The sequence below is a fragment of the Hylobates moloch genome, unplaced genomic scaffold (genome assembly GCF_009828535.3).
Source record: "Hylobates moloch isolate HMO894 unplaced genomic scaffold, HMol_V3 SCAFFOLD_10, whole genome shotgun sequence".
In the NCBI taxonomy this organism is placed as follows: Eukaryota; Metazoa; Chordata; class Mammalia; order Primates; family Hylobatidae; genus Hylobates; species Hylobates moloch.
In genome coordinates, this window is record NW_026652285.1 from 16305847 (window position 1) to 16319315 (window position 13469).

Genomic DNA, 13469 nt, shown 5'->3' on the forward strand with positions numbered 1-13469 from the left:
CCAAAAGCTAAAAGCTAAAAAAGAAAGAAAGAAAAAGAGAAACAGAACAAGCATCATACCAAGCTTTCAGTGAAATCCTGCCTTTGTTCTCTTCAGATGAACTGACCAGTGGTGTTTTTTTTTGGGGAGGGTTGGGAGGGGTTGTTTGTTTGAGACGCTGTCTCGCTGTGTTGCCCAGGCTGGAGTGCAGTGGCACGATCTCGGCTCACTGCAGCCTCCGCCTCCCAAGTTCAAGCGATTCTCCTGCCTCAGCCTCCCGAGTAGCTGGGATTACAGGCGCGTGCCACCACACCTGGCTAATTTTTTATATTTTTAGTAGAGACGGGATTTCGCTGATTTAGCCAGGATAGTCTCGAACTCCTGATGTCATGATCCACCCGCCTCAGCCTCCCAAAGTGCTGGAATTACAGGCATAAGCTACCACGCCCAGCCTCGACTGGCAGTGTTTTTAACTGCTAGTTGTTTAAGCTATTATTTAGCGATATGTCCTGTTGTAATAACATCTAACACAGAATAAAGGGTTAAAGTGCTACCCAGAGTGTCAGATGACATGGGGGCTTAAGCCTGGCCCTACTGCTAACTAGCAATGTGATTTTAGGGTAAATCAGTAATTTCTCTGGGCTTCAGTTGATATATTAGATTCTCTGTTACAAGCTCATAAATGCTTTGTTTTGTTTTGTTTTGTTTTGTTTTTGAAACAGAGTCTTACTCTATCACCCAGGCTGGAGTGCAGTGACGTGATCTTGGCTCACTGCAAACTCCACCTCCCAGATTCAAGCAATTCTCCTGCCTCAGCCTCCCGAGTAGCTGGGATTACAGGCACATGCCACCATGCCCGGCTAATTTTTGTATTTTTAGTAGAGATGGGGTTTCACCATGTTGGCCAGGCAGGTCTCGAACTCCTGATCTCAAGTGATCCGCCCACCTTGGCCTCCCAAAGTACTGAGATTACAGACGTGAGCCACCGTGCTTGGCCAGAAATGAATTTTAACTATCATAAGTAAAATATTTGTCAGAAAGATGTCAGACATCCTAATGGGAGGCTAGAGGACCAAACTTAGAGAACAGACGTATGAAAGGAAATCTCAAAATCATCACCCAAATCATCACCAAGCCAAAGGGAAAAGTCAAGCTGGGAAGGTGCTTAGGGCAAAACTGCCCCCCATTCTATTCCTAAAAAGATAGCTACTAAGATTTTTAAAAGCTACATACATCCCTCACAAGGAATTTCCTTGTGGACAAAGGACAGACAGAACTCAAAGTCATCCCTTCTCTGCCCAGTGAGATAAATGCAAACCTGATTGCCTTCTTTGGAGAGGCTAATCAGAAACCCAAAAGAATGCAACCATTCGTCTTGTATCTGCCTATGACCTGGAAGTCCTCTCTCCACTTCGAGTTATCTCGCCTTTCTTGACGGAACCAGTGTACATTTTACATATATCGATTGATGTCTCATGTCTCCCTAAAATGTATAAAACCAAGCTGTGCCCCGACCACATTGGGAACATGTCGTCAGGACCTCCTGAGGCTGTGTCACGGGCATACATTCTTAACTTTGGCAAAATAAACTTCCTAAATTGACCGAGACCTGTCTCCGATATTTGGGGTTCAAAGGAAAGAGCGAGGGTCATTCAGGGAAGACCAGGGAGCAGGAGCAGAGTGTCCCATACCTCGACACTCCCCATGTATCTAAAGCAGTACGAATAATGGGGTATGTTCCCAGGGGAGAGTTTCCAGGGGAGATTCAGATTCCATGGGGAGAATTTCCAACTGCCAGATGTAAGCCACATTCCAGCTTCCTACAAAACCCCTTGCAGTTCCAGAGTTGGAGGCCACCAGAACCACAGTTGAATGGATTCCCCAGAAGGACAGTAGGGTGATATTGAAAAAGATAAATCTATTGCTGAACAGCCAAAACCAACAAATGTCAAAGCAGATGTGCCCCATCTGTAAAAACTAGAAGGTTAATTGTATGACCAGTGGTAAAATTATTGATCCTAAATTATGTCTCTGTCAGACATTTCTAAGATGCACATGGTTAAAGCAAAAATGGAATTAGAAGATCGTATCAGTAAATGAACATTCAAAATGAACAGAACAAGTAATTTTGGTTTTTTTTGTTTTTGCCTTCCATTGATGATCTGTAGGGAAAAGACCAGGAAGTTTCATCCAGATTGGAATTTGTCTCTCAATCTTGAACAAACAGATCCTTTTTCCCCCCTTCAGTTTTAGGAAAGGGGAAAAACAGATAGCTGCATCCTAGTGTAGTTGTGCTGGGCATTGTGCAACAGAGTTTAAGTGGAAGATTAGCTGGAACTGAGTCTGATGGTTATCGTTAATGAGTAAGAACCAGAGTCCTAAGCTCTTCTCTGCTTCGGCCAGTAATTGGTTTACTTATGTGGCCCAATCTCTGCTTGTCTGGTATTAAGGAGAGAAATAATCCTGACACTTGCATTCAGAGGCATGTGTCTGGGAAGTCAATGCCCTCAGGGAGAGGGTTCCAGGTATGGCTGGGCATTCTAATATTCAATGTTTGGTCATGCTGTGGGGGTAGGGTGGGAATGTCTAATTACATAGAACATTATGATATATGAGTTTGGATTTTCTCCTGTTGTATTCTAAATTCCTTTAGGATTACAGAATCACATTTTCTTCACTACCTAGAGGTGTACTTTTGACTTTTGAAGCCAGGTTGCATACATCAAAGAACAATTACTTTTTCCTTCCAGTTTTAGGGGTTTGGCCAGATTTTTTCATTAGGCATTAGTATTGATAGCTGTGTAGTTCCTTGAACTCTGGTCTGATATTTGAAACTTTTTATTATGAAATTCCCTGTCTGTGGTGTGGTCACACCAAATGGGAACATGAATTCCTTTCCACCTAGTGGGGTTGACAGAAGCTGTCCTAGCACCTTGAATCTGAAAATTAAACAACTAAGCAGAGAAAGCTTATCAGGAGGGGAAAAATATTGGGAGAGTGGAATGTATTTGAAAGTTTTTGCTAGATGAGTATTCTTCAAGATGAAAGTATCAGTTCAGATTATGTGTGGTACTTGAATTTAACATAAATACCAACCAACTCACTTTGTGCAATAATACTGCATGCAGTCAATATTACACAATAATTTGCCTACTAATTTTGGCTTCAAGCAGAAATATCAAACCAACTCCAGAGTTTGGCATTACAAACATAAACATGAAAATCTGCTTCCTTCATTTTAGTATAACATCTACTTTCTGCCACTTGATTTCTCATAGTAAATGAGCCATTTCTTCTTGTATGTGTGCATGTGGAACAGTGGAATTTCTATCCAACTGACGTTCAGCAGTTAGGCCAAGTATGTTGTTGCTTTGTTTTGCTTCCTTGACCTTCCTGCTGGTCATGGATGATCACCCTGGCCACATTCTTCAAAGATTATTTCAACCTCAGAACAGTTAAATATTTTCTCCCCTTAGTTGACCTTTTCCTTCACACTTTGCCCAAGAAGAAACTACCAGTTAACAAATGTCATACTTTAGGAAGTGATTTTGATCAGAAAGGATTGTCACAGAGCACTTTCCCAAATATATTTAAAGCCGAGTGTTCTTTCCTCCATTTTTTGAGACTGAGATGCCACTGTCATTCCCAACAGATATTACAACTTGCTCTACTGTCCAGCCCAGCTGGATTCATCTCAGACATGTTCTTTATCCCCCTCAGTGTAGTCTTTCTGTCTATGGCCTTGTTGGGGAAGGGGTGGGGAAAATGAGTAGAGTTGGAATCCAAATGGATTTCAGTACTTTTCTCTCACTCCTGTACTCTACATTTTTTTTTTTTGAAATGGAGTTTCGCTCTGTTGCCCAGGCTGGAGCGCAGTGGTGTGATCTCAGCTCACTGCAAACTCCGCCTCCAGAGTTCAAGCAATTCTCTTGCTGCAGCCTCCCAAGTAGCTGGGATTATAAATGTGTGCCACCACACCTGGCTAATTTTTGTATTTTTAGTAGAGACAGAGTTTCACCATGATGGCCAGGCTGGTCTTGAACTCCTGGCCTCAAGTGATCCACCCTCCTCGGCCTCCCAAAGTGCTGGGATTACAGGCGTGAGCCACCACACTCAGCCCCTGTACTCTACTTTTAAATTCTATTCTGTTGAAAAGGTGTGTAGGTAAGACATTGTATTTCATCCGCCATAAACTATATCATAAAGCGAAAACAGCATGGTAGAGAATGATTCGGAGCATAAGTTTTCAAGTCAAATCTTGGTTTGAATCCTTGCTCTGAGGCTTACTGGCTGTATGATTTTAGGCAAGTAACTTATGATCTCTGACCCCTCAGTCTCTTACATGTATATTGGAGGTAAAAATAGTACCTACTTCATAGAATTGTTAGGAAAGTTAAATAAAGTAATGTAAAATGCACCTAGCATACAGTAGTTGAGTTAGCTATTTTTAGCTCATTATATATATATATATATATATATATATATATATATATATATGTATATAATTTCTTAACCAGGGATGACTTTCCCCTCGTTGAGCAAGCAATCTATGGCAAAGAGAAGCATAGGTGTTTTTAAGTTATAAAGAGTTTGGAGAACTTTACTGTCACGAGTGCTCTATTAGAAAGGTGATCGTGTCATTTTTGTATCAAGCAGCTAATTATTCTCTTTAGATCAAGAAAGTAATATTATCTTTATCTCATTCATTCCTTACTGTGGGGGTTCTTAAGTCCTTTGGGGTTATATTTAACTTAGGTATCTGTAATCACATACAAATGACTTCATAGAGTTTACTGCAGTTCTGTTTCTGTGCCAGACTCTACAGAACTAGTCAATTCAGAAACATGAAAAAGTTTTCACCTGCCTTTCTAAAGAACAGATTTTTTTTTTTTTTTTTTTTTGAAACGGAGTTCCACTCTGTCGTCCAAGCTGGAGTACAGTGGCACAGTCTCGGCTCACTGCAACCTCTGCCTCCCAGGTTCCAGCAATTCTCTTGCCTCAGCCTCTCTAGCAGCTGGGATTACAGGCGCCCGCCACCATGCCTGGCTGATTTTTTTGTATTTTTAGTCGAGACGGTGTTTCGCCATGTTGGCCAGGCTGGTCTCGAACTCCTGACCTCAGGTGATCTGCCCGCCTTGGCCTCCCAAAGTGTTGGGATTACAGGCGTGAGCCACCACGCCTAGCAAGAACAGACTTTTTAATTAGACAATTGACAACTCCATGTCAATTGAATTTTTAAGCAGCTGTTTCAGGAAGGCATATTTACATAATAAATCTTTTACTATTCTGGCAAGATACACCAACCTTTTACTTTACGCAAAAGTATATGTGATTAAATTTACATGTAATTTTCTTGATATGCAAATAAAGCATTTAATTTTCAAGTGGAATTTTATCTACCTAAACTCTGGTGGTGGTTATAAATTTTGTTTTATCACTTCCATGCTATGAATTTTTTTCTGTTATGATAAGAGATTTTTGTAATCAGCCACACACTTATTTCTGGTCCCCTTGTGACCAACAGAATGTCACTTTTTTGATAACTGAGGGGTCATAACTTGGGGCCACGGAATAAAGAGGATTGATTGTACCATCCAGGTTGTCTGCTCTGAGTCTCTGGGAGCCTATACCGCACCTATTATAATAGTATTAAATAGTAATCTCGGGCCGGGTGCAGTGGCTTATACCTGGAATCCCAGCACTTTGGGAGGCCAAGGTGGGCAGATCACTTAAGGTCAGGAGTTGCAGACCAGCCTGGGCAACATGGTGAAACCCCGTCTCCACTAAAAATACAAAAATTAGCCAGGTATGGTGACGTATGCCCATAGTCCCAGCTGTTCGGGAGGCTGAGGCATGAGAATCGTTTGAGCCTGGGAGGCAGGGGTTGCAGTGAGCCAAGATCTCACCATTGCACTCCAGCCTGGGCAACAGAGCAAGACTCCATCTCAAAAAAAAAAAAAAAAAAGTAGTCTCTTGGCCTACCTTGTGCAATTTGTTCCATCAGAAAAGTTTATTGACATTTGTGTTTCAAATAGGAAAGCCTCTTTTCTCTTATATGTGAATTTGTGATAATTATACTATATGTGAGTTTGACTCCTGGCCTTTCTTTTATAATCAGGAGTTTCTGGAGTCCAGGTGGCTTTGAACTAACCAACAGCCCTTGTCCAGCTCCTTAACCCTTACTTTGAGAAAGCCCTGCATTCATTTTAAATAACACATTTAGATATGCTTTAAAGCAAGAATGTACTTACATATGTTTTAAAGCATAAGCAACAAATGTATCTATAAAAAGTTTTGCTGAACCCCCAAAACCAGGAAGTTCTTAAAATAGTGTTTGTCAAAGAGAAACTACCTATCTCACAAAAGGAGTGACTGAAGTATGTTCAGTTGTTTTAAACTCTTCAACAAATACACACACTTTTGTAGATGTAGCAAACTGCTTTGTTTACTGGAACCCACAGTGTCCAAAGCTGTTACTTTGCCCGGTGAATAGGTAGAATATTTAGCCTTTATTTTTAAAATGTTTTCATTTAGTAAAGCAGCAGTTGCTGTGTTGGCAAAAGTGTGAATTTCATTTCCTGTCTGTGGTGTAGCCCACTCATCCTGTCACTCAGACATTTTGTTTTAGGTTGTTCCCGTAATGTGAGTGGAACAGAGTGACCCACAGTAGGGTGGCATGTGAACACCACGGATGTAACAAGAGACAAGGCTTGTGCAACAGACCACAAGAGAGTAATGCTTTATTTAAAGATGAAAACAAAACAAAATCAAGGCACCACCACCCCCAGCCAGCATGAAAATTTTCAAAGTGACATCTGTGGATTCTTTTGTTTTTAGAAGACGTGTTTCAGTCTATTTGGCAGGTTACCTCAAAGGTTTTATTAGCTTCATGGACTTTATTAAAGGATAAAATTGAATCAATGTCTGATAACATTATAGAGGTGATTTAACTTCATTTGCTAATCTATCGTCAAACATTTTAAAGTCCATTAATCTGCCAACATATATTGAGTTATATAATGATCATTTTTACATGTGAGACTTGTCCTAAATTACAATTTCTGCTACAGTGACAGGACAGACATACAGTGTGGCAAAGACCTGGGATAAATTCATTCATCCATCACCTATTGTTCAAGCAGCTAATATGTGCCTTACACTATTTCCAGTGCTGAGGCTACAGTGATGCACAAAATTAAGTCCTTGCCCTCTTGGAGCTTATATTTTACTATAGGAAGGTAACCACAACAGGTATACACGTGAATAAATATAATTTTAGTTTGTGATTAATATTCTGAAGGAAACAAAACAGAATAACAGGATAGAGTATGATTGGAATTGGCGGAAGGAGCAGTGATATTGGAGCTGAGACTTACATAATGATAGGCCACAAGAAAAGTATTCCAAGTAGAGAACAGAAAGCACAAAGGCCCTCAAACATCGAAGAAACAGAAAGGAGAATCATAGATCATGGTAAACAAAAGGGAGATGATATAAGATCAGAGGAGTAGTCCTGTAGGATGTTACAGGTCCTTGAAGACCAAGCTAAAGACTGGTTTTTTTTTTATTTATAAGTACAAAAGGAAGCCTTTGGAGGGTTTTAAGCAGGGAAGTGACACTGTATGATCTATATGTTTTTTAAGTCACTCTGGTTGCTGTTTGGTGAGTAGATAATCGAGGGCAGAAGTGGTTGCAGATAGACCTGTTAAGGTTTTTTTTGATACAGCACCTGGGGTTTGTTTCACTTTAGGGCAAGGTAAAATGGGTGAGGATGTAGAAGAAACAAAATTTGCCACAAATTAAAGCTCAAATGTGATGGGAACATGGGGGCTTTATCATAGTGTTCCCTCTACTTTTGTGTATGTTTGAAATTTTCTGTAATAAAAGGCTTAAGAAAAATTTTTTAAATAGTGGTCCAAGTAAGGAATGATGGTGCCATGGACCAGTGTGATAGTGGTGATAGGGATAAGTGGGCAGGTTCAAGATATATTTGAAAGTAAAGCTCACAGGACTTGCTAATGGATTAGATATATATTATAGGAAGGAAAGACACTAAGGATGACTATTAGGTGTTTTGCCTAAACAACTGGGAGAATGAGGCTGGAGAACGAGGCCAGAGATTGACTTGAGTGTGGGGGAGCTCGAGAATTTAGTTTTGTCAACATCAATTTAACATGCCAATTAAGATTTCCAAGTGGAAATATTGAATAGACAATGTCACTTACAATCCGCTAGCTAACCTTTAATAGCAGTACTATACTCAAAAGCAATTTAGAATCCTCTATTAGGTATTTCTAAACTTGGCCATTCGTGAGTTAAGTTCTATCCCTTAAGATTCTGTGAGAAACTTGATGGATAACTTGAAAGGCTTATTTAGTTTATTGATATGAAATAATTTAGATTTATTTTCTGGTTATTTGTGGGTATCCACTAGTTTTTGTGTTTTGCTTTTTTTTTTTTTTTTAAGAGAGAGTCTTGATCTGTCGCCCCAGCTGGAGTACAATGGCGCCATCATAACTCACTATAATCTCGAACTCCTAGGCTCAAGTGATCCTCCCACCTCACCCTTCTGAAGAGCTAGGACTACAGGCATGTGATACCACCCCCAGCTATTTTTTAAATATTTTAAAAATATTTTTTAGAGATGGAGTCTCACTGTGTTGCCTAGTCTGGTCTCAAACTCCAAGACTCAAGCAATCCTCTTGCTTGGCCTCCCAAAGCACTGGGATTACAGGCATGAACCACTATGACCAGACCAGTAATTGTATTTTGAATAGCCGCTATCCTCAGCAGTAATTCTCCGCCTATATTATCATCTTGTGAATGACAAACTCCAGTAGGTTAAACACACTTCCTGCCTACTACTACTTTTCACTGAGTATGGGGATACAAGTTGGCAGTAGTAAAATTTTGAGGTAACACTTTACTGTTGTGTATATTTTACACATAAATTTTTTTGGAAACTTTGAACCTATTACTAGTAGCTAAATATTGTAACATACTTCACATCTAATCAGGACAGTATTGAAACATCATTACTGATAACCTTCTACTAATCTACTTATAATAACTAATATTTATTAAGGGCTTTTTACAGTATACTAGGCACCACTTTAAGAAGCTCTGTTCTCATTGGCTTTTCACAACAACTTCATTTTATTATCCCTGTTTTACAGATAAGGAAATTTAGGCCTACTCTGGTAGGAAGAAGTAAAGCCAGGATTCAAACTCAGGCATTCTAGTTTCAGAGCCTCCGCTCTTAACTGCTGCTATGTAATGTATATAGAATATTGTAAGTTTTGGCTGGGCGCAGTGGCTCACATCTGTAGTCCTAGCACTTTGGGAGGCCGAGGAGGGTGGATCACATGAGGTCAGGAGTTTAAAACCAGCCTGGCCAACATGGTAAAACCCCATCTCTATTAAAAATACAAAAATTAGCTGGTCGTGGTGGCTCGCTCCTGTAATCCCAGCTACTCAGGAGGCTGAGGCAGGAGAATTACTTGAACCTGGGAGGCGGAGGTTGTTGCAGTGAGCCAGGATCACACCACTGCACTCCAGCCTGGGCAACAGAGTGAGACTCCATCTCAAAAAAAAAAAAAAAAAGAAAAAGACAAAAAAAGAAAAGAATATTGTAAGTTTTGTTTCAGAAAACTTGTCTAGAGGCCGGGCACGGTGGCTCATGTCTGTATTCCCAGTGCTTTGGGAGGCCGAGGTGGGCAGATCATTTGAGGTCAGGAATTTGAGATCATCTTGACTTACATAATGAAACCCTCTCTACTAATATACAAAAATTAGCTGAGTGCGGTGGTGGGTGCCGGTAATCCCAGCCTACTCGGGAGGCTGAGGCAGGAGAATCACTTGAACCCAGGAGGCGGAGGTTGCAGTGAGCCAAGATCACGCCACTGCACTGCAGCCTGGGCGACAGAGCAAGACTCCCTTTCAAAAAAGAAAAAGAAAGAAAACTTGTCTAGAGTAGGCAGGAGCGTATGAGTGAGTAACCACAGCCTCTCTTGATTATGTTTTTACTTCATTCCGTGAAGTTGGGACTTTGGAATAGAGAAGAGAGAATCCTAAAGTGGTTATCCTTCCTACTCTTTGATTTCCTTTCCTAAGTAATTTATTTTCTTTTGACTTTTTCCTTTTAGCATCAGCGAGAGCTTTCTAACTGTCAAAGGTGCTGCCCTTTTTCTACCCCGGGGAAATGGCTCATCCACACCAAGAATCAGCCACAGACGAAACAAGCATGCAGGTAATGCTCGCATATACACTATTTCTTTCTTGGTAACTATATCTTTCGTTACATTCTAAAAGGCTGACTACCTCATCCCCGTCTCTTCAGAAGTTCTTTAATGGTGAAAGAAAGCATTGTACTGGGCTGTAATGACTTTTACCCTCACAGACCATTTTTTTTTAGCACTTCGCAAAAAGCCTTTTACACATAGTAGATGTGCAATACATTTTTGTTGAAATAATAATAAGACGGTACCAAAATACTCCAATGAAGTTATATGGAACTTCTCAGTTAAGATTGGGGTTGTTTTGTTTTGTTTTGTTTTGTTTTTTTGAGATGGAGTCTTGCTGGGTCACCCAGGGTGGAGTGCAGTGGCACGATCCCAGATCACTGCAACCTCCACCTCCTGGATTCAAGCGATCCTCCTGCCTCAGCCTCCCAAGTAGCTGGGACTACAGGCGCCCACCACCACGCCCAGCTCATTTTTGTATTTTTAGTAGAGACAGGGTTTCACCATGTTAGCCAGGCTGGCCTCGAACTCCTGACCTCAGGTGATCCAGCTGCCTCAGCCTCCCAAAGTGCTGGGATTACAGACTTGAGCCACCGCGCCCGGCCAGGGTTGTTTTTTTTTTTTTTTTTTTTGAGACAGACCCTCACTCTGTCGCCCAGGCTGGAGTGCAATGGCGTAATCTCAGCTCATTGCAACCTCCACCTCCTGGATTCAAGCAATTCTCCTGCCTCAGCCTCCCAAGTAGCTGGGACTACAGGCATGCACCACCACATGCAGCTAATTTTTGTATTTTTAGTAGAGATGGTGTTTCACCATGTTGGCTAGGCTGGTGTCGAACTCCTGGCCTCAGGTGATCCACCCGCCTCAGTTATCCAAAGTGCTAGGATTATAGGCGTGAGTCCCCGCGCGTGGCCTTCAGTTAAGGTTTTGAGTGTTCAGGTTGAAAATGTTCAGGTGGACCAGGCACATTGGCTCACAGATGTAATCCCAGCACTTTGGGAGGCTGAGGCAAGAGGATTGCCTGAGTCGAGGACTTTGAGACTCACCTGGGCAAGATGGTGAAATCCCATCTCTAAAAAAAAAAAAAAAAATTAGCCAAATGTGGCCGGGCGCAGTGGCTCACACCTGTAACCCTAGCATTTGGGGAGGCCAAGGCAGGCGGATCACCTGAGGTCAGAAGTTCGAGACCAGCTTGGCCAACATGGTGAAACCCTGTCTCTACTAAAAATACAAAAATTAGCTGGGCGTAGTGGCACACTGCTGTAATCTCAGCTGCTCTGGAGGCTGAGGCAGGAAATCACTTGAACCTGGGAAGCAAAGGTTACAGTGAGCCAAGATCATGCCACTGCACACCAGCCTGGGCAACAGAGCAAGACTCCACTTCAAAAAAAGAAAATTAGTGATGTGTGGTGGTGTACACGTGTGGTCCCAGCTACCTCGGAGGCTGAGGTGGGAGGGTCACTTGAGCCTGGGAGGTTGAGACTGCAGTGAGCCATCTCCATCTTTGCACCACTGCACTCCAGCCTTGGTGACAGAGTGGGACCCTGTCTCAAAAAAAAAAAAAAAAAAGCCAGGCGTGGCTCGCACCTATGATCCCAGCACCTCGGGAGGCTGAGGTAGGTGGATCACCTAAGGTCAGGAGTTTGAGACCAGCTTGGCTAACATGGCGAAACCCCATCTCTACAAAATATACAAAAATTAGGCCAGGCACGGTGGCTCACGCCTGTCATCCTGGCACTTTGGGAGGCCAAGACGGGCGATCACAAAGTCAGGAGATCAAGACCATCCTGGCTAACATGGTGAAACTCCGTCTCTACTAAAAATTAAAAAAAAAATTAGCCGGACATGGTGGCGGGCGCCTGTGGTCCCAGCTATTCAGGAGGCTGAGTCAGGAGAATGGTGTAAACCCGGGAGGCGGAGCTTGCAGTGAGCCGGGATCGCACCACTGCGCTCCAGCCTGCGCGACACAGTAAGACTCCATCTCAAAAAAACAAACAAACAAACAAACAAAAAAAATTAGCAGGCATGGTGGCGTGCACCTGTAGTCCCAGCTACTCAGGAGGCTGAGGCAGGAGAATTGCTGGAACCTGGGAGATGGAGGTTGCAGTGAGCTGAGATTGTGCTACTACCCTCCAGCCTAGGCGACAGAACGAGACTCCATCTCAAAAAAAAAAAAGTTTAGCTGTTCCCTTGAATCTTATTCAGAGTTACTTCAGCTAATCAAAGATTCAATTTCTGATTTCTTTCTGCTGTCTAGTGATGGTATGAGGAGGAGAATGATACAGAATATACTAAGATAAACTTTTTCCTGTGATAATGAGTCATTATGTCACATATTAAAATGCCAGTGTCTGCTACTTGAATGTATACACTAAAAGGCTGGAAATTTAACCCAGAGGAATCATCAAATGTTCACATAGGAATGAGTATAAGACTCTCCTTCCTTCCTTCCTTCCTTTCCTTTCCTTTCCTTTCCTTTTCCTTCCTTCCTTCCTTCCTTCCTTCTTTCTTTCTCTTTCTTTCTTTCTTTCCTTTCCTCCCTCCCTCCCTCCCTGCCTCCCTCTGTGGCCCAGGCTGGAGTAAACTCGGCTCGCTGCAGACTCCCTGCGTCCGGCTCCCGTGATTCTCCTGCCCTGGCCTGCCGGCTGCCTGGGATTGCCGCCGCGCGCCACCACCCCTCCCTGGTTTTTCTCCTTTGGCTGGAGGCGCGATTTCGCCATGTCGGCCAGGCTGGTCTCCAGCTCCTGACCTCCAGTGCTCTGCCCGCCTCGGCCTCCCGAGGTGCTGGGACTGCAGACGGAGGCTCGCTCATTCGGTGCTCGGTGTTGCCCGGGCTGGAGTGCGGTGGCGTGGTCTTGGCTCGCTGCAGCCTCCGCCTCCCAGCCGCCTGCCTTGGCCTCCCAGGGTGCTGGGATTGCAGCCTCTGCCCGGCTGCCGCCCCGTCTGGGAGGTGGGGAGCGTCTCTGCCTGGCCGCCCATCGTCTGGGTTATGAGGAGCTCCTCTGCCCGGCCACCCCGTCTGGGAGGTGAGGAGCGTCTCTGCCCGGCCGCCACCCCGTCTAGGAAGTGAGGAACGTCTCTGCCTGGCCACCCATCGTCTGGGATGTGAGGAGCGCCTCTGCCCGGCCGCCCCGTCTGGGAAGTGAGGAGCCCCTCTGCGCGGCCGCCCCGTCTGGGAAGTGAGGAGCGCCTCTGCCCGGCCGCCCCCGGCCGCCCCGTCTGGGAAGTGAGGAGCGCCTCTGCCCGGCC

General features: G+C 43.4%; 1 protein-coding gene across 11 annotated transcripts in view; it reads left to right on the forward strand.

Annotated features, from left to right (window-relative positions):
• SSH2 (slingshot protein phosphatase 2) overlaps positions 1 to 13469 on the forward strand; it is a 313558-nt gene that overhangs the window by 222178 nt on the left and 77911 nt on the right. For all 11 annotated transcript variants that reach the window (XM_058444977.1, XM_032163114.2, XM_058444971.1 and 8 more), the window contains one exon: positions 10125 to 10228. In XM_058444977.1, the coding sequence (XP_058300960.1) occupies positions 10125 to 10228 (104 nt within the window). The remainder of the gene's footprint in view (positions 1 to 10124; positions 10229 to 13469) is intronic.